This window comes from Convolutriloba macropyga, chromosome 8, assembly GCF_964194025.1.
Source record: "Convolutriloba macropyga chromosome 8, txConMacr16.3, whole genome shotgun sequence".
Taxonomy (NCBI): Eukaryota; Metazoa; Xenacoelomorpha; order Acoela; family Convolutidae; genus Convolutriloba; species Convolutriloba macropyga.
In genome coordinates, this window is record NC_134475.1 from 851579 (window position 1) to 877362 (window position 25784).

General features: G+C 37.6%; 1 protein-coding gene across 2 annotated transcripts; it reads left to right on the plus strand.

Moving 5' to 3' along the window:
• The first annotated feature begins 834 nt into the window (after positions 1 to 834).
• Positions 835 to 19180, plus strand: LOC142343844 (receptor expression-enhancing protein 5-like). 2 transcript variants are annotated; one of them, XM_075395208.1, is made up of 6 exons: positions 835 to 1047; positions 1334 to 1586; positions 7629 to 7887; positions 9531 to 9637; positions 11758 to 11881; positions 18865 to 19180. In XM_075395208.1, exons 3-6 carry the CDS (start codon positions 7658 to 7660, stop codon positions 19055 to 19057), a joined length of 654 nt encoding a protein of 217 aa, XP_075251323.1. In that variant the 5' UTR covers positions 835 to 1047; positions 1334 to 1586; positions 7629 to 7657; the 3' UTR covers positions 19058 to 19180. The 2 variants fall into 2 exon arrangements, with proteins under 2 accessions (XP_075251323.1, XP_075251322.1); XM_075395207.1 differs by having other exon boundaries at positions 1352 to 1586.
• The last annotated feature ends 6604 nt before the right edge of the window (positions 19181 to 25784 follow it).

A 25784-nucleotide genomic window follows, 5' to 3' on the forward strand; every position in this document is an offset into this window, starting at 1 on the left:
AGAATCCTGAAAGAGGAGTTTTTGGTTTCTCGACTACTCTGTTTATATTGTGAGAGGAGGTCAAAAAATTTAAGAAGACAAACTTTTTTAATGAAAAGCTCTGCTGGTAAAATTTTGTCTTTCAGTAATAGATCTCTTGCACTGTCAAACTTTTTGCGCAGGTGGCAAACCTTTATTCCCCAATTTTGGCGTAGATCTTACATATTTAGCGTTGATCTACGCTAAATTCAACGCTAAATATGTAAGATCTACGCTAAATTCAACGCTAAATGTGTAAGATCTACGCTAAATTCAACGCTAAATATGTAAGATCTACGCTAAATTCAACGCTAAATATGTAAGATCAGCGGCAACTAGCGTTGACAAGTCGGAAAATTCACCGCAATTTTCTTACATAATTTTGCGTTGAATGCGTTGAATTTAAAGACAAAAATTCAACGCATTCAACGCAAAATTATGTAAGAAAATTGCGGTGAATTTTCCGACTTGTCAACGCTAGTTGCCGCTGATCTTACATAATTTTGGCCAAATTCCTCGGCCCGGGAGAGTACTATCTTTAGTAATCTGTATGCCCCCCCCCCCCCCCCCACCAGCTCAATGTGTGCAATACAAATACCATTGAATGTATTATTTCCTGATAATTAGCACTGCAGTACCATCGTAAATTTTGTTTTTTTTTTTGTGAAGTGAAACAAACTATGATGCTATAAGTGTTCACGCATGCTTTGATTTTGTAAACACATGTTGCATTCAATATGCATATCAAATATTTCGCTGTAATGAAGTTTGCACTGCAAAGATATTGCCATACAGTCGATCACTAAAATCAGTCCGTACAATAAACGCTCTCTGAAATTTTCAGTTCAGTTATTTCGTTCAGCAACTTCTGTGACGTCATTTTGTTTGTTTCTTGTTGTCACGCAAAAGCGCATTTTGGCATTTAACATCTAACGCATTCGAGTTCAAAGTTCGCTAATAAGGTATTGCTACAAAATAGTCATTTGTAATCGCTAACATTATGATGGGATGCCGATATTGATCTGCAAAGTTCAAATATAGTTCAAATAATTCTAGAAATCTTTGAAATTGCATGTTGAATTATCTAGCGAGGGGCGCTTTCGCGATCGCTTGTGAACAGAATAATTCGCTTTCGCTCTGATAAATTTGTACTCCAAACAATTTAGGTGAATATTTGCCCGGGGTCAATTCCGCGAGGGTAATTTATTAGTTTAAACTGCCCAACTTTCGCGCAGTAGTCCCTCTATTAACTAATATCTAGTCGAGGATTAGAAATCATAGTGAATAATAGAACATATATTGAACCATATTTGAGCTGAAATACTTATTATAGACTTCTCGAAGGGTATTACCAAAATTGTTGTGCATTTTGCGAATTGACAAACAAAACAATACCGTCAACAATTTATTGCGTAGTTATTAAAGTCAATTTTGACACCTACAGACTTGTGTTACATATTATTACATAGTTTCAGACGAAGAGGAGAACTAAAACAACAGATTTGATCAGCTGATAGATTGTTGAATTATTATAACTAGTCACTTATTTTCAACAGCAGAATTTTCAGGTAAACAATATCAATGTCTTCAATCTGTGTTTTTCAATATTTTCCTATATATTCAAATCCATCCCCCCTCCCCCCTCCCTCACCCCCCCCCCCCCCATCTATTTTTATAATGCTCAAATCGATTACCGTAAAGGAGCAAACCGAACTTGTAAATTCTAAGCGAGGTTTCAATTAAAGATTGTTTTCTTAATTAAATTCTAAGCGATATTTCCTTAATTAATAGGTTGCCTAATATTGACAGCAATCGGAAATCAATTGTCAATCGAATTTTATGGCGCTATAATATCGGTATTGTGAAGATTTTTGATGTTCGTCATATTGATGTTCGTCAATCTGTAATGCGCCTAACGGCTAATGAGCAAAACAAAACTCAATTCTTAGACGAACTTGACGCGGTTTTCTGCTCAGATCTTGTACGATTCTTGCAAATGATGCATTTCTGCTAAGAGGCAAGATTACTATCTGCTATGATTCTTACTTGATTAACGATTGATTATTTGTTAAGAGGATTTGAAGCGTTCTTCCTAGACGATGCACATAATCATACAAGAGTCTTGTAATAACGTTGCTGCAGTCATAGCATAACATAGCTGTCTCAGTTTAATTATGGAACGCTTCCAAAAAGAAACTGATCTGGGCGATAAGGCCAGCAAATGCCGTATCGGTTTCTTAAATTTCTATCGGTTTCCAGGAAATTTTTAAATTCACTGGTTTAAAAAAATTAAAAAGAAAATGGTTTACATGCAACAAGCCAGAATCTTCAGTGGTATTTGGACACGGATTTGTGATTCAATTTCGAGTCATCTGTTCTTAAACTGTTTTTCAAGATGTGACGCGCATGTTGGTGAATAATTATTTCTGCTCGAAAGAGTTTCAGCTATGGCAATTTGTTTTCCTTTGCGTTATACTCCAACTGTTTTTTCTGAAATCACTAAACGTGATTTTTTCGCATTTGCAAGTAGTTCTAACCAATTGACTATTTTTCAATGCGGCTTTTGATTTTGCAATTTAGTATTAAGGATATCTAATTTGATACATGTGAACGGAAGAATATTAGCTGGCATCTGGAAAACGCACCTGATATGTATACAAATCTTATATTATGAGAGTGATGACAATTTGTAACAAATCTTTGCACAATTTTCGGTATTAATTACTTTAATAACACATCATTGGGTTTTTGTTCCGACCAACTTTAGTGGGGGAGGAACTGTAGATTCAAAAGGGATTTTTATTCAGTCAAATTTAGCCGATCGATATACACATCGTAGAGGGTTGTTGGTGGTATCATTAGGAGGCCCGTCTAGTATAGAAAGCATAATAAAAAAGATTTTAATGAATTTCGTTCTTTTTTCGCGGAGTTATCGAGGGTTTAAATTTTGTGTGAACATTTGATCGTTTTCGTTGTTTTAACATTTTCCGTATTTTTGTGCATTTTTTGTCACTTTCGCTGAAAAATTTAAAATTGTTAACAACAGTGTGTTAGTTCTACTTCGACAGATGTAAGAGTATTGTTGAAACGTTTAATCCTTTTTTTAGTAAATTGTTGCTGAACTTTTCAAAACTCAACCTTTTTTCATCAAGAATGGCTCGAAATAAGCTTCTGTAGACCACTTTGTTCAAATTTGCTACTGACACAATCTTTGTTAACTTCAAACCACCGATCCAGTGGTAACTGATCGTCCTTTGAGAGTGTTCTGGATCTAACATTTGACCGGTTTTTGGCAAATTTAACTCGGCAATTATCCAAAATACGCCATTTTTCTCTGATATATTGATTTTAATGTCAAATAATCCATATCCATAATATTGAACAAAAATTTGTTCCGACTGGACACATAGCAATGGCAGGGTTGGTTTTGGTCTAATCGTTGTTTTCTACAGTCCAATAATTACTTATTTATTTTTTAGTCGAAAAATTATGGTGGTTTGTACTGTTAAACGTTTTGACATTTTAACCTTTAAATGTTTAGAGCTTATTGCCGTGTTGACAGAACAAACAATGAATTACTGAGCTTTAGTTTTTTTTACCAGGTCAACGTATAGCTTAAGGTCAGCAACAATGTCCTCTTGTTTTTCTGTTAGATTGAAGTTTAGTTTTCATTAAAGTTTTGTGTAATGGCTTTTCGGATTTCAAACTACGATTTTTCACAGAAAATGATGTTGGACAATTTTCCAACTTTGAGGATCTTTCTCTTGTCTGGTCACATATTATACAAGAGAGATATCACATTATTGGCTTTTGAAAGTCCAGGGGAAATAGAACGCGTCATTTTTTTCAGTGAACAAAAAATGGTTTTAACAGCTCCGCCATCGTCTTTAAGCAGATTTTAATGGAATATTTGTATTTTTTTCGTTATTTTGTAGTCGTACAAGTAATTGTACGTTAATGCCAATCTTAGCAGCTTTCTATGGATGAACAAATTAATCTTTTTTACTGATTTCCGTCCAAAGCTCAATTTTTTCATAACTTTCAAATACAAAATTTTTTAAAAAATATGGACTTATCTTTTAAATTCCCACTTTGCTGGTTTTTGTTGTCTACTTCATACCTAGTTTTTTAAATTACAGGTTACTTGTCACACTATTGGCGTCGAGGAGAAGGATGTTGAACATAGCTAACATTTGAAGTGCATTGCCTTCTGTTCTATGGGCTTGGACACTGGTTTTTAGCACAGTTACAATTTTTGAAGTTTTTCTATTTGCGTTTTTTGTAGACGTATGACATATTTTGAAAAATGACCGATCTCATTGATTTTTTTTGGAGGAAATAAACGAAACCAATTAATGATTCCAGTTGAGGGCTAATGTTTTAATGGCTTTGAATTTTAATGTTTACAAAAAAACGTTGCGCCTTGATACCTAGTCTGTTTATTCAGAGGTCACATATCCACATATCACGTTAAGGATGTTCAAATGAAGCGCAATTGATTGTACTTTAATTCATTGAATAGATTATTATTTTAACAGTTTCGACACCGTTTTATTTTTATACCATTTTTTACTAAAGTTCTCGCAAATTTTTGTTTAGTCTGTTTTTTTTTGTCAATTTGTCTTCTGTGTTGGTAAACAAAGGACATATTCTGAATAGTGATTGGTCTCAATGATTTCTTGTGGATGATTGAATGAAAATAAACAAATTTTAAGATTTCAGTTTACATCTAATGGTTTTCATTATTTGAAAATGTTCAAAAATTGCAAAGGTGTTTCTTAACTTCGCCGTTGTTGTTAACTTCGCTGTCTACTTGTTATCGAGGCTCATTAATGATTGGTGCCTTGTTTTTGTGTAGGGAATTGCCAACTAAATTGTTTGGATTACGTTTTAGATTTGACGCTTTTTCGGCTTTGATATTAAGTACTTTTTCTCAAAAAATATTGTTTTTGATGTAAATTGTTTTTTGGTTGTTTTTTTTTTGTTTTTTGTCCTGTCTGGTAGTCTGAGAAATAGCAGGCCTTCTATTGTGGCAGTATTTTTTGTTTTTAGTTTTTCTATTTTGAGATTACTTACGTACTATTTTTGAAAAAGATTGGAATTTTAAACTCTTTATCTCTTCTTCATTTGGTGGGCATTGCGTGGATTGGGATCGTTATTTGAAAATGCTCATTACCGAGACTCCTTGTTTGGTTGTATGCTTTTAAATTTAGGCTAATTCTTCAAGGGAACATTAAGAGATGGCTCCTAAATATTTTCAATGAGCGCTGTTTTCATGAGCTTAAGCTTTTTTTGAAATGTGTTTAGTTTCATGATTCCGTGGCTCTGTCTCTTCATCTAACCACAAAAACACAAAGATTGGAAGTATGTTTTGCAGAAGCGCATTAAGTTTCATATAAGCAGTAAAGTATATTTCTATTGACATTTTCAAATCAGCTCGCTCCTTTATCTTTAAAGAAAAAAAAGAAAAATGGAAGAACATAGCCTAATTTCTTGAACACCTTGACAAAGATTGGAAAATTTTTTTAGATGCGCACAAATTTTTTTGAAAAATTAAAAGAAGCAGTAAATTATATTTCTATTAAAATTTTCAAATCAGCTCGTTCCTTTGATTTAAAAGAAAGAAAATAGGATGAACAGCCTAATTTCTTGAACATCTAGATAAAGATTGGAAGATTTTGTTAGATGCGCATAAACATTAAAAAGTTATACACTAGAAGCTAGCTGTGCAAGTTTGAGAATCATCAGAAGAAAAATTAATGAGGATTATTTATTATAGTGAAGACAATAATTTTTGTTTCATGTCTGTCTCCTGATGAACTGAGAATCGTGTTAATTGATAAAAGTAAAAAATTTTTCGCCGGACATTTTGTGCAGTAGTTCAAATCGTCACATTTTTTGGATCTTTCACATGAGTCCGATCTTTCCACGATGCTTAATTGCATTTGCAGTTGAGGGTTGCGACTGATCCTGTGTTGGCTAATTCGAATAACTAACTATAGGCTGAAACAATAGATTTATATGAATTTAGATTTCAAGGAAGTGAACAAAGAAAAAGGAAGGGAGAACTGGACAGAGTTCGGAACTTTTTTTGGAGCTTTGCTGTTTTAGTTTTTGCATTAAGAGACACAAAGCTTTAACACAACCATTTTGGAGATAAATCTTCCAACACATTTGAGGTGCTCTTAACGGACTATATATTTTGTTTTCGTTTAAAAGGAGCTATTGGACATTTCTTTCTGAAAAGTACAAGTAGAATGTCTAGCTTTTCCCAAAAATTTTAACTGCTCTGTTCAAATAGTTTTTGATAGCGATGGATAAACAAATTTTAACACTTGAATCAGACCACTATAAGTAATCGGCTGCTTCATTATCGGAGACGAAGACGTCTTGTTTATTTCAACGTCTTTTGCATGTTTGTACGAAGAAAACTTTTCTTTCATTAATATGCAAATAGTGCTTTTAACTTCAATTTCAATTGAAACAACACTTTCGTACCCTTTGTAAATGTTAGAACAAAATCTTAGTCACTCGAGGGACCTTGTGCCCTGACACGAGAGAGCTTGCGCTACGAGGACCGAGGGGGACTAAGGTTTTATTTTAACGTTTTTAGAGAACCAAAAGGTGTGAAAGTGTTGAATGAATTTCATTTGTGATTAAGTTAAGAGTACAATTTTGCAGATTAGTGAAAAATGTTTAATTAAAAATATACAGGAGTTGAAATAAACCAAACGTTTTCGTCTCTGATAACGAAGCAGCTGATTATTTATAGCGGTTTGATTCAATTGTCAAAAATTAGATTTCATAGTTTAAAATACTGAACTTAAACGTAAAGATACTAAAGTCTAATTTTTGTGCTAAACTTATTGTCCTACAGGAAAGTAAGTTTAGGACAAAAAGTTAGACTTCACTTCTTTAAGTCTAAGTTCAATCTTTCAAACTAAGCTCTCTGCCTCGAAGTTTTAGTGACAGATGAAATTGTACCCTGGGGTCTCGAATCAAATAACACTGCAGTTCCAATCTAGGTTTTTTATATTCCTAGTCATCACAATTTCTGAGGTGATAAACTTATGTCCAGCAATTTCTGATTTCAAAACACTATGAACATATCTAGTTGTCGCTACTAAATTAAGGCCAAATGTGGGCAGATTTGGCGCCAAAAACTTTATACAGCACGTGCTGTATCACGTGCGTTTTTACTCTAATTAAAAAACTGGGATCTATTCTGTTTTGGCCCCTCAGTGTTTTTTACGCCCCCAGTTACAATTCATATGTTGTTATATGTTATTATATAACACGTTACCATGTAAAAAAACAGCACGCGCGACGGGGGGGGGGCGTAAAAAATATAAGCCCACTAAGCTGGGGGGGGGGGGCGAAACAGAAAAGATCCAAAACCTGATGTTTGCAAATCTAGCTGGGGTGATACGTTAGGGCCTGGAACTTTGTATTCAATGCATGCAAAGGTTTATTAGGCTCCCGCTGGTTCACATTCGTTTTTAACAAATAACTCAAGATTAATATGCAAAGTAGAGCCTGCCTTGAGCTTTTAGCGTCTGATTATTTCTACCCTGTGTTCTCTAATGTACTATTCATCCAATCTGCTTTAGGTATAAACAGAGCATAAACACATTGAATCATGTCGAACAACCTGCAATCCAAATTGAAGCCCTACATTGACCAGTTGGATGCTGAGCTGCACAAAAGCAACAAAGTGACGGAGATTTTGGCCCAAGCAGAACAGATGACTGGAATTAAGAGATTGAATATTGTCCTGGCTGGTTTTGTTGTCTTGATGCTCATTTTCCTGTTCGCATTCGGAAGTGAGCTCATGATTAACGTGGTCGCATTCGTCTATCCTGCCTATAGGTTGGTCATATTAGGAAAAGACCACACGAATTGAGAACTCGCGTTCCCCTCCCTTCATGGTAACTCTGACAGTCCCCCTCTCCTTACGGTATGCTGACAGTTATTGTTGGGGGGGGGGGGGGGGGGGTGGCTATATGCTCTATACTCACTAAGCTGGAGAGAAGGAGCTATGTTATAGGAAAGACCTGAAAGTCCTCCTTATTTGAGTCTTTTGCTAATTACTTAAACTTTGGTTCAAAGTCGTAAAGGTTCGTTTTTCCGGGAAAAACTGAGCTAACATGACAAAAGAACTATTTACCTTTATACACTCCTGAACAAAAATAAAAAACATTTAAGTTAAATTTTACCTGGTAAACTTTCTTTTTTTTTGGTAGCCCAATTTTATAGGCGTGCCGATGTCTGTTTCTTTTAATTTTTGTGATATCAATTCACGCATTAGTATCCGAAGTTGAATAGGTTTAAGTTTGGAAAAACCTGACAGTCCTACTTACAAAAGAAATCCAGATAAAAATTAGCCAGTTTTCATTAAAAAGCAGTAAATTGGGTGCATTTGATTTGCTGATTCAATAGCTTCATAATCAATTGGAACAGAATGCACGTGGAACTCATTTTACTGTTTTTTGTTACTGAAAGCTGACAAACTTCTGTCTGGCTTATTTACTTTCCTTAACTACTACTTTCGTCATTTTTCTAGAAATTCGAGCAATTCAATTTGATAGATTTTAGTCAATTCGTATAAAAGATCTGGAGAACGAATGTCGGACTGTTACTGAAACTACAAGCGATTTTATTGTGATTTTGCGATTTAAATGTTTACTTTCGATGTTGAGCGTACTGCAGTTATACTTATTCAAAACCTAATATTAAGACCAATTATAATCAATTATTTTTTTTTAAAAAAACATGATACGTCAATCCCGACACTGCTGGTCTAGCTTACGTATAAAATTGATGTAATACGCAAGGTAACTTACCAGACACGCGAATGTAAAGTTGATGAAATCCATCCGCTTTTCAGTTAAATGAATACTTAACTTAATCACACTTTAGTAGCATTTTTTTCTCGTAGAGGTCTTACGCAAACGTGACCATTGTTGAATAGACGTGAAAACGTAAATCACATTTTGAGATAACTTCTGTTTTTTTTCTGTCCAACTTATATGAATTTCATCAAATTTAAATTGATGTCTGGCAAGTTACCATTGTGTGACATTTGACTTTTATAGGCCAGAAAGATCACCAATGTAGAGTAACAGTGGTGTAAAAAATATTTTCAATGAAAATTGTTCATACTTTGAAAATCTAGAGGATACTAACTTGACTAACTTTGTTTATGTTTAAGTATTATAACTATTTACATTTATGCAGTTCAGTTTTCGATGAAACGCACAACCTGTATTTGTTCTTACAATCTGATAAATTATGACCACTGAAAATTTTCTAAAAGTTGACTTCAAAAGCAAAGCTGGTAAAAGGGAGATCCGAACGGTTACTGTGCATAAAACCATGCTAACTAGGTATATAACAGCTTGTAAATTGTAACAGTTGCTGATAACCTCACTGGAGATGGGGAGACAGAACAAGTTTTTGCTTATTTTTGGCAAAGAGTGTGGATTTTGATGGGATGTGTTTTTGTTGACCAGGTCAGTGCGTGCGATAGAGAGCAAAGAGCAAGATGATGACACTCAGTGGCTCATGTACTGGGTGGTCTATGCATACCTCCACTTCATCGAGTTCTTCATCGACATCAGTAAGTACGAAATTGCTAAGCTGGGTGGCGTGTAACAGCTGGGCGGACGGCGGGGGGGGGGGGGGGGCAGGAAACCCATTAAGGTCTCAATGTAACGCCTTATTGGGTAATGCTGATCAGATTATTAATAGCCGCGATGCCTTGCCTGAGACTATTATTGGCCTTCTCTTGGTTTTTTGTATTGGGGAGCGGTCTTTTTATTAAGATCTGTTCACACATTTTCATGAGTTTTGAAGTCAAATTGGAGTTGTGATTTTGGTCACGCCGAATTAGGAAATTGAGCGAAAAAGCCAGTGGTTTTGCGGTGTGAAATTCGTTTGCTCCAGTTTTAAAGTAGAGTGAGAAAACGGTGTTTGAACATTAATTGGCTTTCTCGCTTGTGATTTTTTGTTCACATGCGGCAATTTCACTTTGATTTTCACTGTTTTTTTGGCTTTTGGATTGGATTTTTTCCAAAACGGTTTTCCCAATCCATTCATCGTTCATTCTAGACCTAGTTTTTTGTTTGAACCAAATTTCAATTTATCTCTTGGTTTTTTGTTCACATGCGGCATTTTGACATTGATTTTGATTTTTTTTATTTTTTGATCTGATTTTTTTTAGAAATGATTTTCCCAATTTACTAATTGAATTTTACTCATTGAATTTTACGTCAGGACTTTTCCTGCTATGTTTTTTATTTCGTTGTCAAGTTTTTTGTTACGACCATATGACGTCACAGCCACTTCAAATCTGCTGTTTGTTCATTCGTTCATGCAATTTTAACTGAAGTACGTGCATGACGTCATTTTTCACTCTTAGTGGAGAAAGATTTTTGTTCATTCGTGGGATTAATTTGTCGCACGTGACTTACCTCACACTCAAAAATGACTTCCTCACTTTGAAACTGACTTTTCTTATTTTAATTCAAAGAGATACGGTCAAGTGAGTGTATATCACTCTAATTGAAGGTAATTAAGAGCAGCTAATAGAAACAGCAATTAGTTGTGCAGATTAGTAATCAACATCTCAGCCCTTAATGAAAAGAATAAGTTTCTTTTTGGTCTGTACTTGTTTCCTTCGTTTTGAGACTGATGATCTACGAAGCTATGAAGCTATTGCGGCTATTTTATATGCGTTTTTTAAGCGGGAGGATGTCTCGTCTGAAGGAACGGAAATTAATACTATGCAAAACGTAATTTGGGCAAAAAAGATGATCATTTAGACTTTTCCAGAAATTAGGTATTTTTTGACGATACAATTCATGTTCTTATACTGTAGCTTGTAAGTGACATTCAGTAAAACAAAAAACTATGAACAATCTTTGAAACTGTACAAACATTCAATGAACCAAATTTTATAGATTTTTGGTGTTCAACAGCCCTAGTCAGTCATTAATTTTTCGCCCAAAGTTGTTTTTTTTTCAATAAAAATTGGTTTTTAGTTATTATCGTTACCCAACAATTTTGGGCCATACCAATTTTTTGGCATCAATTGAGCCCGAATAGATTTTATTTTTCATGCTAATATTATACACAAGAGAATGTTATTCCATACGTACGTTTTGGTATTTAGTTAGTGCATATTGCTCATAGATGTACACGAAAAACTAATTTAAACGTATCTGTGCAGTTTGTTTAGACAGGTATAAGTTAGGGGTGTGAAAAATTACTTGATAAAACATGCAAAACTTTTTAATCGACCCCTTATCGTCACGATAACCGTTTGCTCAACTCGTCTAGTGAGGCTGATTGAAATCTTGCTTTGCCCATTACACCACGCGGAACTATACTCCCACGTGTACACGTGTACCATGTATACCAGTTGTTCCGCAGCGGGGGATGGGGGGGTGACTAGCAGCTGCAGCTCTTTTAATGCTTGAAACAAACTTCAAAATGCCAGATCTCTGCAGTGCAAGACCCAGAACTGTCATATTTTCATATAAACGTCGTATTTTCCCAGTACGTGTTTCGTGCTAGGTTATGAGACACTGCTAAAATCACATCAAATTCTGACTTATCTCTAATTTTTATTTTAAATTTAAGCTACGCAGTTCTCGATTGTTTTTCTCAGTGATTTCATCATTTCATCATAGTAACGTTACCTCCACTTGTCATGTGACTGTTTATTGTGTTTTGCAGTTCTGTGGTGGTTCCCCTTCTACTTCACTTTCAAACTGCTGCTGTGTGCGTGGTGTATGGCCCCAATGAAGCAGAATGGATCTGTTGTCCTCTACTACAATGTCATCAGACCATTCATTCAAAGGTACCAACCACGTATACCAGTTAAAAATTAATTTCATTCATAGCCGCCGTCAGCCATCAATGGCGGATCTATTCTGTCCCCCCCCCCCCCCCCCAGTGTTTTCTATGACCCCCAGTTACAAATTATATGTTGTATAGCACGTTACTATGTAAGAAAATAGCACGTGCGCCTGGGGGGCATAAAAGATTTATGCTCACTAAGCTGGGGGGGGGGCAACAAAATAGATCCTCAATGGCCTCAATGGCTATTATTTAGGCCCTCTCCTTTTTACGACTCGAATTAGATTATTGGTGTTCATAACTTGAACGTTGACGTCTTTCTTTTCGAACATTGACTTCTGGGATCTGTTCCGTTTGTGCCCCCCCCCCCCAGTACGTTATACAACCCCCCGTTACAGAATACTTGTCATAACGTAGTAAATCGCTGTATAAAATTATGACGCGTACGTCGGGGGGTTGCAAATAATATGCACCCACTAAGCCGATAGGTGGGGGGATACAAAGATCCGACTTCATTTATAAAACGTTAACGTCTTTTTTAACACTGGACTTTAACAAGAGATTAGTTTCTTATGTAGAGTAATTAGGAACTGCCGGTAAAATTGAACGTCAAAGAGTACTTTTGAAGTTTTCTTGTGGTAACGGGCCCTCGTCCCACTTCAAACGTCCTACCCCCCCCCCCCCAAGCTACAAAAACCGCAACTAAATACCCCTGCCACCAAACAGACATATCCAAGTCTTAATTGGCAGTTAACTTTTCTTTGATTATTTTGTTTCTTTTTTATAAATTTGATTTAGGTAAGATTATTTTAGATATTTTTTTGTACGACTTTCGAGTCGTTTCTGCTATTCTGCTTCCTAATTTTTTTTCAAAAAAATCGTTTCACTTGTCGATCACGTTTTTCGTTTTACATATATCACACGACGTTCGCGTTTATTTTCTGACTCTTACATCACTATTGACTTTCCATTACAGATTTTTTTTTCAAGAAGCAGCAGATCATATATGATCATTGCATGGTTAATTAGAGATCGATAAACAAAGATCACTTATGAGACTATTGTGATTTAAAGGAAAATATCTACGATTATCTCTTTTATTTAAAAAAATAATAAAGGGCCATGTACACCACCCGGCAACGATGGATGTAGGTCGGAAAAAAGGGGATGAGGAGAAGCACTTAGCCGTATGCTGCACTCCAAGCTGTTCCACTCCAGACAGTAAAGACGGCTCAGTCACAAAAATAACTAACAAGTGGAGAGGAAAGCTGCGAGTTGTTTCATAACGCGCGATGCTGATGGCCCAGCACCGCCCGAGCAAGCAAAAACCAGTGCGTTGAAGCTGCTGTGTTGGGTTTTGCGGATTCGCTCTTCGTACTTATTTCGCTTGATGCTCTCTTGATATTTGTGTGCATCTTTTAAGGTCTTGGGCAGCTCTTCGGATGAGGGCTGAAAATCTTAATATCGAAGAAAGTGCGATTAAAGCGGGAGCCCCACAAACTGATTGCTTTGATGTACAGTCGAGCATCATCATCAGTTGTTGTGGAATTACTCGAGAAAATTTCTTCATTGAAGTTTTGGCTCTATGTGGACATCGTGGCAAACGTCATCCATCAGGTTTGCAAACAGGTCTGTGATTTCGTGGTCATAGGTGCGTATACCCGCCTTTGGCGCAATGTAGGGAATCGGTGAGACTAAATTTTCCCTCCTGGGCATATGGCTGGCGTGTTCTTCGCTTCCCATTTTTAGCGAAGTGCTATTGCTTCACTGAACTCACCAGCCAAGTGCTTCTTTCTCTGAGGCCAGCTGGATAGTATACTTCATTTCTGGTAGATTGTTTTCAATTCTGGATTCTTTCGAGATGATTTCACGTTGCATGTCTGCTTTCTGTCTGAGACTGATCTTGATTCGTTCTAGTTCGCATTGTTGAATGTCGAATGAATCTTTATTGAATGACGCCAATGGAGTTGGGAGTTAAATGGATTGGTCAAAAATTCTATGAAGATCTCGTGGTAGGGCGATGTTAAGCACACCCATTCTGAGAGGGAGAGAAAAAAGTTCTTTCCTCTTGGATTATTTCTTTTCGGACGATGTTTTGTACCACCACTGCTCCACCACCTTGTCCAAAAACCCTTCCATTGAAGGTGTAGTACGCGAGAGGAAGCTCAATTTCTGTTGAACCCCCTTCGTCAAACATGCATAGGTTTTCTGGGGAGAGGTGAGAGCAAATTGACCAGGTCTCTCCAAACTTTATGCGTATTTATTTTCTGCATTTTTCCGGAAACTTTTACTGACCTCAGAGCTTCCGATAACTGATCTCAGGACTCGAGCGCCCTGCGTGATTTCCACATTTGTGCCTGTAAACACAAATAACGCTTGGCGCTCGCCTCTTGGCTGAATTAACAACTGGCATTTCGGAGGATTGACAAGTTATCCGTACTTGGGACCAAACTGAGTGAGCTTTTCGTAGAGGGCCTTGATATCTTTCAACTTACCGACGACGCTACCATCATCAGCATACCATTTTGGTGTCAAGGAGTCATTGTGAAGTCTTGTTATCAAGGGTAGGATTGCATATATTGCCATTGCAAGGGGATTGCCTTGTGTTCTACCTTCCCGAGACAGAATGGTCCACTTACCGATGTAGAGATGAGACGGGTGGCTATAGAAATTCTGTAAGACAACATGCAAAGATGGGCATAAGGTTTTCACGTTCTCTAATGCTGTTCGTCAATTGAGCACGTCAAATGCGTTTTTGGCACTAATTAGTAGAATTGCTTCAATTTGGGACCATCAAAACTGTGGAGAAGCAAATGTATGGCATGTTCTATGCGTCATTTTTGGCCCAGGCCCAGCTGCAGGTTTTCACCCAGGAAGGTTAGATCTTACCTGATGCAGTGGACGATTATGCGTCCAGTGATGCGTTGAATTACTTCATCAATACCAATAGGTCTCACACCTGGACATTTATCCAGAGCCACTAGTCGACAACCATTGTATGCAATCAAATCATCCGGTGGTACTGTGGACGTGGCCAGCCTCTTAGCGAATTTGGCAACAAGCTTGCACAGGTTCGTGGAGGTTTGCCCGAAAGCAGAAAATAGTCTACGCCATTCGACGGCATTGAGACCTGAAATCCTGGCACTACCATGAGTCTTCAATGCATGCTTTCGGACGAGCCTGGCACTGATTTTGTTGAAAACAGTGGGGTGATAGGGAAGCGTGCATGAATGTTTGCTGTGGATGCAGTTGGCTCCAAGGGTTGCCCTTCAGGATTGTCGCGTAAAATCTCAAGGACTGGTCTACCGTCTGAGATTGGTAGGTGCGAGCACACCGCCTTTATGCTCATCTGAAAGAAGGCGAATAGCATTACTGATCCTACCACGAGACATGAAATTGTTGAACATCTTGAGGTCGGAGTGATACTGTTTGTTCGTTGAAATCATTCTCATTTGAATTGCCTTCGTTTCACAGGACAGTTGAGAAATTGCAGCTGTGCCATGCACGCAGTCTACGCTTGATGGTCTTAGTTTTCGATCAATCGTTCGTGTTCTTTGTTCGACTGAGGGTTAAGTGCGGAAGTATCATACAGAGGGTCAGAGATGTATCGCATCTATCCGTGTTTACGGCAATCGGGGAGAGAACAATGTTAAGGGCTTCGGCGAACTGTTCCCCTGTCTTGTTCTTACTGAGCATGAAGAACGAGTGCTTCCATGTAACGACCTCGCAATATACTTTGCGCACTGTTACCGCGTAATGAGGCTGGAAGGTGTCCCAAAAAATTATCCGATGGTGCGGTGACGGAACGTTTGGGGGCGTGCGATGTTGCAGGATATATGAGTGCAGTTGCGGGAACGGTCAAATCATTGTGTGGTGCTGGCGTTGCGATTGCAGTTTCGGTGCTTGCGGTGACCTCGGAGCAGCTTTTTCAGCTGAAGTTTTTGGTCCAATGTTTCGCTGCGCCTAGACCACTGCATTTCACGTGAAAATAAAACACGTATGACACCAGACGTCTCCCCTACGTAGGGGACCCTTGCAGAGTGGACAATGGGTTTATAAATACAGGAGCGTAGTAACAGCAACGATATTTAAAGTTTTGTATGATGTTGAACAGAAAAATAGTGAAAACATGGTCTCCATGAAAGGAGAAGTGCACGGTGTCTTTACAGAACAGATTAGTTTCAAGAACATTTCTAAGTGAGGGCGAGACAATAAACAATTTTAAGGCACAATAAACAATATAATTATACAAAGCGTAGATAAGGGCACTGATTTCCTTAGTTATGTGGCGTTTACAGTTGATGGGTATAAGTTTGGGAAAATTCAAATTATTTGGGCTAAATTTAACAATGAGCTGAAAGAGGAATTTCATATCCTCTATGAACGTTTCAATACTACTACGGTGATCATTGAAGCCAGCAATTACTACAACAGTGTTCAGCTTCTAATTTGGGTATTGATTGATAACATCACAGAGATCTAGCAGTTTAGCACCTCGATAGGAGTGAACACAAGACTGTACTTGACCTTTGTCTATTTATTTGGTACGAGAAGTACCAAAGACCAAGTCCGAGCAGCTAGAGGGAAGAGGGTTGGCATCAAAACGTCTCATTCACGAATCCTGCTAACATTCAAAACACAAGAAATTGTTCTAAAAATTAAATCAGTTAGAATGATACGACCTGATTTGATGAGTCGGGGTGGGAGATTGGTTCACTCGCCTGCGACTGGGGTGGCGAGGCTCAGAAAGGCGTAGGTTTGATTCAGCCCAGCGCGCATACGTGTTTGAAAATACAGCGGTGGTAAATTTGTTCGGGGTAAATCTGTTAATTGTTAATGGATGATAAATTGAATATCATAAAGGCTGTTTGATTGCTCGCAAACCTTGCTTAAAATTTTTGGGCTGTTCTTTGCCTCATCGATAGTTTTCTGATAGATTTGCCTTCTCGTCCTTTAAAACGGGTCTGACTGGTAAAGCTGGACGGCATAAATTTCTGGTGTACTTCTCTCAAGGCCTTAGTAGGCCCTAAATGTACTAATCTGCTGAAGAGGTAAGTAAAGTTTTATTTTGTGAAAGGAAATGTAGTTACGGACTCCCTACTCACGTTTCTGCCTCTTCATTTCTACCCCTTTTTTCGCATTGAATCCAGCCTGCCTAAGTAGAGGCTAGCTGTAACTGGAAGCAAGTCCTCGTTAGTCTAGTTATGTTTCTATAACCAACGATATTGAGATGAAAATTTTGCTGAAAACGATTCTTCTTTGCAAGAAAATTTGTTGATTTTTGTAAAACGGGCCAATTTTTGACAAAAAGGAAGTGACAACTCCGGTAATGATGCAAAAATTGGGTAATAAATCTCAGCTAAAGGAACCTTTATCCAATCAAATATTTACAAAAAAAATCTGACAGGTTTTCAAGCAGAATATTGGTCTTCTTCTGCCTTTTTGGAAATGGGGTTTGAGCAGATAATCTTTGTCGTTGGATCCCGAGACGCGGTTTAACCTCAATTGATGAATGCAAAATAGACCCACGTAAAAGCAAACCAAAAAATGTAGTTATGTAATCTATCAGAATTATTAGATCGCATTGCAGAAACAATGATACTGTTGCAATGTAAACCGTTAAAGTCAATACAGAGCATAATATTTGCAGTTCTTAAGTTATTCTAATTCACCAAAAATTACGAACATTTTTTAGCCATCCATTGTTTATGATCCCCCTTTTGGTCCATAGCCAAGCTAAGCTCTCATTTGCTGCGAGATGTAATCTGGAAAACGCGGGACAGTAATTGCGGCGAACCCCACGAAGGGCAACACAAAATAACGCTATCACATACTTTTTTATCTTAAATTCATTTCTTTTGACTTCACATAATTTCAATTTCAGGCTATTTTCTAAATTGACAAGAAAATTACTTTCGCAACCAGTCGGTTAAAGTTTACAAGTCATGTATAGTATATACATTGTATTCTCCAGTATATTTTAAATCAAATTTAAGGGTTCCGTTTTCTGCTAAACATAAAAATAACTTTTGAAGTAGCTAATGTTTCCTTCAAATGGTACCATTTGAAATCGCTAAAGCAGATGCTTTAACATTTTTTACATTTTTTGAGCTCTTACTTTTGAGTATTTTCCGTATTTGAAAAATGCTGCAAAAATAATTGTGCGCAAGCAATGTGTTAAACCTAATACCTTTATCGATAAGCTTAGGTTTTGTCACGCTGCTCTGCAGTTACTTATTGTAAATGATCTGGTGAGCAAAGCGAGACTTTGTGTTCTTTTTTCTGAATGTAAGTTTTAATATGACCGGAACATACGAGGGAGCTTGATAGAATTGTCAAAGTCTTAAACCAGATTTGGATTTTGAATTGCCAAGTGTAAAAAGTGACATCCCGGACCCGAGTGTCATAGACCTTCATTACTGAATCAGTACATCCCAATAGTATATCGACGATTCAGTACTGAATCAGAGTGACCAAAGGGTACTTTGCTAGCCAAGTATGTTCAGTATAAATCCAGAAAGCATTTTTGCAGAGTAGAAGTTCATTATGTTCATGCTAAATTCAGAATTGGACTCTGAATTTCATCATGAAATGGCTAATAAGTGCCATGAGCAGAACTCTGGTCATGGAAAAAATCATAATGAAATTTTCATGATTCAGTACTGAATTATTATGACACTCAGATCCGGGATGATCATAGCTCAGAATCAGTAACGAAATGAGACTTGTAATAAGACTTGCCCCGTACTGAAATTGACTTGTCGTTAGGTCCGGGCACTGCTCAGATAAGATAAAAATAAGAGTGTGAAAAATTTGAAGTCTAATGACAAAGCAGATTTCGCAGAGTTAATTGGGCGTAAACGTGTTCATCGTTACGTTATGACACTGTTGTCATCACAGCGATAGTTGATTAAAGATTACTTACCAGAATATTCGTTTCCCGGTTTTTCTGTGCTAATCTGAAATTTTTATGATTTTGTCCAGATACGGTGCAGTTCTTGATGAGCAGGAGAAGGGGTTGAGAGAGGCTGCGATGGCAGTGGGAAGTGACATCTACAAGCAGGCAGACTCCACAGTGAGACAGAGGGTGGCTCAGGCAGTCGAGGACCAGACCAAACAGGCCATGGACAATTTCACCTCATCAACTACTACTGACTCTGCAGGGAAGGACGATTAGGAACCACACAACCACTTCAGTTACGCATATGTAAAACCCAATTTAAGTCGATGCTGTATTGATAGTTGCACAAGTCGCAAATAGGATTACCCGGGTCGGGGTCCCCGTTCAAAAGTCCTTGTGAAAATGCCCATCCGGGCCATTTTTGCTAATGAAAATACCCAGGTAGATCGAAATCACATGACCCAGATTTTGGCTTGTTCAAAGTTTCAGTGTCCTTGATTAATAGTCTTTATGAAAAGACCCAACCGGATCAAAGTGGGATTTGACCCAGACTTCAGCTTGCTCAAGTTATGAAAAGACTCAGGCGGACAGAAAAAAATTCATGATGCAGACTTTGTCTCGCTTGCTTTTATGAAAAATCCGAACTTAACAAAAGCCCACGATGAAGACTTTAAAAGACTCTTAGCAATGATTACTGCTATAATTTTTGGCCGTTTGTCAAAGTCAGAATGAGAAATGCAAAAAAATGTGAGTAAATAAAAGGGGATCACGGTGCTTGTCACTATGGCTCCGGTTTCTATCAGGCTTCAAATATCTAGATGTCACAGACCGTGCGAAGTTGATGAATGATTCCATTTGGAAAAATTAGATAAAATAAACTTGCCCGAGATTTGGCTGATATTGCACAGAGTAGAATTGAACGACAAGGCGCTATGAAGACACCGCAAGTCAAAGGTTTTAACCAATAGAGGAGAGAGTGGCAATCGCCCTCAGATAGGGCGAGGGTGCTAATAGCTTTCACCCAAGAGAACAAAAGCAAGAAGACTGCTGTCGCCCAGAAGACTGATCAAAACACACATTAGTGTAGGTTTTAATATGGTGAAATGTGCTTCTCTGAGACGATAGCTGTCTCTTCTTTTCACGGTGTCGACCATTGTCGTCTTTTCTTAGACTGCCCAGCCAAAGGGATTTTTGTCGCACAGAAGATGGGTCAAAATAATTTTATCAGAAGTTTTAAAAAAGGAAATTAGTACTTCCTTATCGTTATCTTACTGCTCGCTCTAGTCGAATATCAAAACTTTTGAATTTGTCGAACAAGTAAATTCTAAATAAGAGCACTAGCAACAGTAATCCAATCATTATTTGACAGTTGCACTATCTATTTAATCTACTTGCACTATTAGGATCACGATTTAACACAAATTAAAACAAGCCAATGTGACGTCCCTGAAAGTTACGTCATGTCATTAACGCAGGAATCTTGTTATATAATATTTGTTAACCATAAAAATCTTGTTATATAAAATTTGTTTGCCATAAATTTCAATTAGTTGAAGTGTGAAACTTGTTACCCTTTATATAGGGAAGGAATTCTAACCTTTTCATAATATGAAGGCATTCTACCTTTTATATAGTATGAAGGAATTCTCTTTTATTTACATTACTTATGTAAACAAGTAAACATAAAGGATTATACCATTTAGAAGAACGGAATTCGCTTGTAGCCAAGAGTTGCTTTGTTAAAAGCGAGAAAATATATTGTTATTAAAGTGAATAATTAAAGATTGCAAACTCACTTTACCCAGTTTTATGAACAAGAAGTAGATAGAGTCAGCCAAAGCATCCCTCTGTACAAAGAAACTGCAGAGCACATCTTTTGCCAATAAACAAATCAGCGTCAAAATACACCATATCAATGGTATATTACATGGCGACAGGAGTGTATTACATTGTGACAGGAGTGGAGACTCTGCACCAATACTTCTTGAACCATTTGCCACAGATTTGTCAGTAAACAAGAAGTGTACAACTTGATGATTGATTCAGGAACACAGTCGAGGTCCAGCAGCTTCACTAAAAGGAAAACTTTTGGGCAGCATCTGAATTTGATACCAGCCAAACGTATCTGCCACGCATTGCTTTGCCGAGTCAGCACTAGAAGTAACCGAATCGACCTAGGAGCCAAATTGGACAGCCGCTCAGTGGCTTGTTTAGGATTCTAACGACTGAACTACGAACAATTAAGCCATAAGTAACAAGCCATCCTCCCTAGCAAGACGTTTCGTCGGCTTATCAGTGTTTCTACTCCCTACTATTATTTGGTTTGTGTGATGTGAGCTACCACAACAGGTCTTGAGAAACTTCTTTGACTCTTCAAACATAGTCATTTTTTAAAACTATTGCAGTAATTTAATAACAGCAATGAATGTATAGGCATTCAATTGTTAAGTGACAGCTAATAATCAGGCTTCTGAAGCCATTCTAAACTACTATTCAAACCAACTGGAGTGCGAGAAGTGAATAATTCGATTTTGTAATAAATATCTATAGCCCAAATCGACAAAACTTCGTTCATCACTTGTAATCATCAACAAGTGATCAAAAATGGCGGTCGAAACTGATAGAGCAAGCTACAGCCACCACAATTCATGATTTGTGTAATATCTTGACACGCCAGATAACATTTCGAGAGTTATGCAGGAAAGATGATTATCCAGAGGATGGATTTAATGAAAAAAAATGATCGAAGACTAGAATCACGGTCATGGGTCCATCAAACAGTCGCAGCGGTACAAGAATCAGCAACACCAAATGTGAATCAAGATTTCCAAAGTCAACAAACTGCTCAAACGTCAGGAATTTTTCAACCAATTTATGGGAATTTCAGAGGGAACTACAGTGCCCTGAAAAGAGGTTATAACAACCTAAATTAGCAATTACTCTGCAGCTCAAACTACAGACCTCATAGGTTTCAGAATCAAACTCCTAACTACAATCGACCCAATGGATTTCCCAATTGGAATTACACTCATCAGCAGAACAGATTTCAAACCCGCTACTACAATCCAGTTTCCCAAATTCCGAATTCTCATACAACTGAAATAATGATGCATGGTACAGACATAAACTGCAACCTACATGCCAGTCATCCGTGCGACAACAACCTTTTGCGAAGTATGCGGATATCCGAATCATAAAGCATGACAATGCGAAGCAAATAATCGGAAAACAGCGAAACCAGTTTTTCCCTGCAACAATAGAAAAACTGAAATATCACTTCAGCCCGAACAATCACAATCATCTGACAAAATATTTTATCTCTATGTAGTATTACCAATGATTGGATTGACACTTTCGTACGTTAAACTCCGATTTTCATCTCAAATGTCGTTCAAAGCATTTATCGACACCGGTGCATGTGCAAATGTGATCTTGAAACAAACTTTTCATGAATTCCGTTGAAACAGATATCCAGAAATTACTTCAGATTGAGAATACAACACCCTCAACACTTTAAATGGCCAGCTGTCAGCTTGTTTCCCTTTATACTGATGTATCAGTACCGTTCAAATTTGGAAACCAATGCTTTAATGAGAAATGAGAACCTGCTGCAATTTCTTGACTTGACGATACAGGTAAATTTGATCAAAGAAACGGAGCACGAATACAACAAATTGTGGTTCCCAACGCCAGAAACTTGTACTGATGTTAATGGTTTATCACCTTTGCAGCTATAAATCCACGACCAAATCCTAAATCTCCAACAACTCGAAAAAATTGACCAATCAAGCTCACGAAAGAGAGAGATTTTTTTGAGACAATTTTATTGGCAAAATTCCGTCCCGACTCACAACCAAGAATCAAAAGTAGAAGAAATACTGGTGGAATTTAGTGACGTGTTTACAAAACAGCGATTAGATGTTGGCCACAACACTTAGCTAAAGATAAAGCTAACGCGCGAACACAGTTTGCCCATATACACAAAAGGACCACCAACACCATTACACCTTTGCGACGAACTCATGATCGAATTTGCCCTGATGCACTATTACGAATTAATTACTACGCTACCACAGTCAAATTATAGTATATCATTGAAAACAATGGGGGAAACTCAGAATTTGATAGATCTACGACGAATTATTCACCTTCTAAGAAACGATTACTTAAACAGCAATTTCCCAATATCGAACATGGCCGACGCATCAAATCATTTTGCCGGGAAAACTCTGTTCACCAAACCTGACTGTTCACAGGCCCAATTGTTGGCATTTAACTTCAGTTCACTTTCATATGCCTACAAATGTCTAGCCTAGGGACTAAGCAAATCAGTAAACTGGATTCAGCTCCTTTATGCGACGTTACTTGCATCCATGCTTTGCAGCGGATTTATGCACTTAATTCATCAATGACATCGGTAGTGCAGTCAAAAACTTTGATGAGCTGATTCCTACGCTTAGAAAAACCTTCGTGTTTTCGCAAAATCTGGTCTAAAACTTTCGCTTGAAAAGTGTGTGATTTGAACACAGAAGATGGAGTTTCTGGGAAATGTAGTAACACCTGAAGGAAAATCACCAGAAAGGACAAAAATCGATGAATTTCTCAAAAAAATTAAAAATGCCAAAAACAATAAAACAAATTAACCGATTGATCAGATTCGCACTATTTTTTTGAAGTTATATGCCAGACGTTGGATGTTGATACCATTTTATCACCTCCTAAAGAAAGACAGAGAAATTACCGAAGAACACCGAAACAGTTTAGCAACAATTAAATCAGATTTGCTAGGAGCAACAGACATAACATTTAGACTACCAAAACCCGGACTAAAATATGTGATACCCTGTGATGCTAGCTACCACGGATCTGTATTCGTACTGATGGAAGAAGACTAAGTTAAAGAAAATAAGTCTGGAGAAAAAGAAACCTATGCACTAATTTTATTTGGCTCACGAGTGTTCACAAGCCCACAACTCAATTTCTCCGTTTATTACAATGAATTTTTTGCATTGTATTTTGCATTGGATCATTTCACAAACTATATCTGGGGGAATACCAAACCAGTTATAATTCTCACAGAAAACAGAAGCTTAATGCAATTTTTCCAGGCAAAACCAATACCACCGTCTTTGTGGAATTTTTTTGACAGAGTTTTGGGGTTCAGTACTGTAATTGATCATATTCCAGGAAAGGCAATTTATGCGGTGAATTTTTTTCACGAGTGCAGACAGACCCAGAAGCACAATTTTCACTTCGACTTACCGAAAAAGTAACAGTCAGAGAAATCAGAATAGAATCGAATCACAAACACCAGATGTCTCTTTAAACACAATTGAGAAAATTATCGATGCACTCAAAGAGGAAGAAATTGGTTTGGCAATGCTAGAAAAAAAGAAAGAACTTGGTATGTACGAAACGTATATGGAAAAACAAGAAGCAGAACCGAAGTGCTGAAAACCAGAGATTTGATAAAACTGAAGCGATCACTCAGAGGAATTTCAGCTGTAACAGTGATGGGAGAATTAAACAAATTGACCTAAAAAAACAAGATCAGGATCAATATATCCGAAAAGTCAAACAATGGCTGCAAACAGGCAAACTTGAGGACCTTTGATATGCAAAGAGCAAACTGAATAAGTATTACAAGCATTTGGATAGACTAGTAATCGAGAACGACATTTTTTACCGTAAATTCTTCGACGATGATGGAACAGTTAAACAAAAACAACTATGTGTACCACAGAAGTATTCGAAAGTGTTAGTTTATCGCATACGCCACTCGAAAACAGCAGGACATTCAGGATTTTCATGAACAGCAAAAGAGTTTCGGGAACGATTCTTTTTCCCAGGTTTCACAGAAAGTCTCATCAATACAATTTAAAGTTTTTTGACTTGTGTGCAACCAAAAAGAGCAAAACATCAGCATCAACGACCAAACTTACAACTTGTATCATCTTTTCCAGGGACATGATGCAAATTAATCTGCTAGGACCACTACAATTGCCAATTTGTAATATGTACGCATTAACTAGAGCGGACGCTTTTTCAAAATACCTATTTGCCGTACCCCTCACGAACGCGTCAGCAGATACAGTAGCAAGAGATGATGCAATTATACTTCAATGATAGCTACATTCTGAAAACAATTGTTTCAGTTCTCGGAACGACCTTACTTCTAGTTTGATGCATGAGCTCTGTTCACTACTTGAGTTTCGACTGAAGCACGCAACATTGAAAAATCCACAAATTTTTGGACCTGTTGAACGCTCAAACGAGACGCATATTGAAGTTATACACAAATGAGCAGTGGAATGACTGGCACAAATACGTGTCCTTAGCAACGTTTATATATAGTTGTTGCCCTAGTGCCGTATTTCATGGACGAGAGCCTATAAAGCCTTTGGATCTACAATTTTTGGTTAAATCATTGGAAACAGAAACAGCCAACTCCGGTTATGTACCAATTTTACAAGATGCCATGTTGGAAAAGTTCAAAGAGACCAAAGGCAAGCTAATCGCATTGTACCAGCGTTACTGAAAATACTACGATCAAAAAGCTAGCGCACAACCTCTTTAACTTCACGAAAACTGAGGGCTACTCAACCCGAAACTCATAACACAATCATATGTTGCAAGTAAGTCAGTACCATTTTGGTTACCATTGTCTCGAGTTAAAAAAAATCTAAATTCGAACTACATCATTCTCAAAATTTGAACAAACTTCACCTAATGCGTACAGAGAATTCGTTTCCGCTCTATCAAACCAAACGATGTACCTGATGATTTAGGGCAGAGGGACCCAGAAAAATTCGAAACAGTCCCAAGCCTCTCAAAGTACAGAAGTGAGCCAGCAATGTTCGATGACCATCTACTAACGCTTATTGGATATCCATTGACTCACCACCAAGAAAAAAACTGACCCAGCACCCGCAAAAGTTAGTCTTGCAATACCTACAGGACCTGAACCACGAATGCCTATAGCGCCTGCACCATGAGCAGCAGT

What these genes read in the sequence shown, in the direction of transcription:
- LOC142343844 (XM_075395208.1), top strand. Translation starts at nt 7,658, where the DNA reads ATGTCGAACAACCTGCAATCCAAATTGAAGCCCTACATTGACCAGTTG. An exon ending in TTCGTCTATCCTGCCTATAG is followed by an intron (nt 7,888 to 9,530) that starts GTTGGTCATATT and finishes TTTGTTGACCAG; the next exon opens with GTCAGTGCGTGCGATAGAGA. An exon ending in CGAGTTCTTCATCGACATCA is followed by an intron (nt 9,638 to 11,757) that starts GTAAGTACGAAA and finishes TGTGTTTTGCAG; the next exon opens with TTCTGTGGTGGTTCCCCTTC.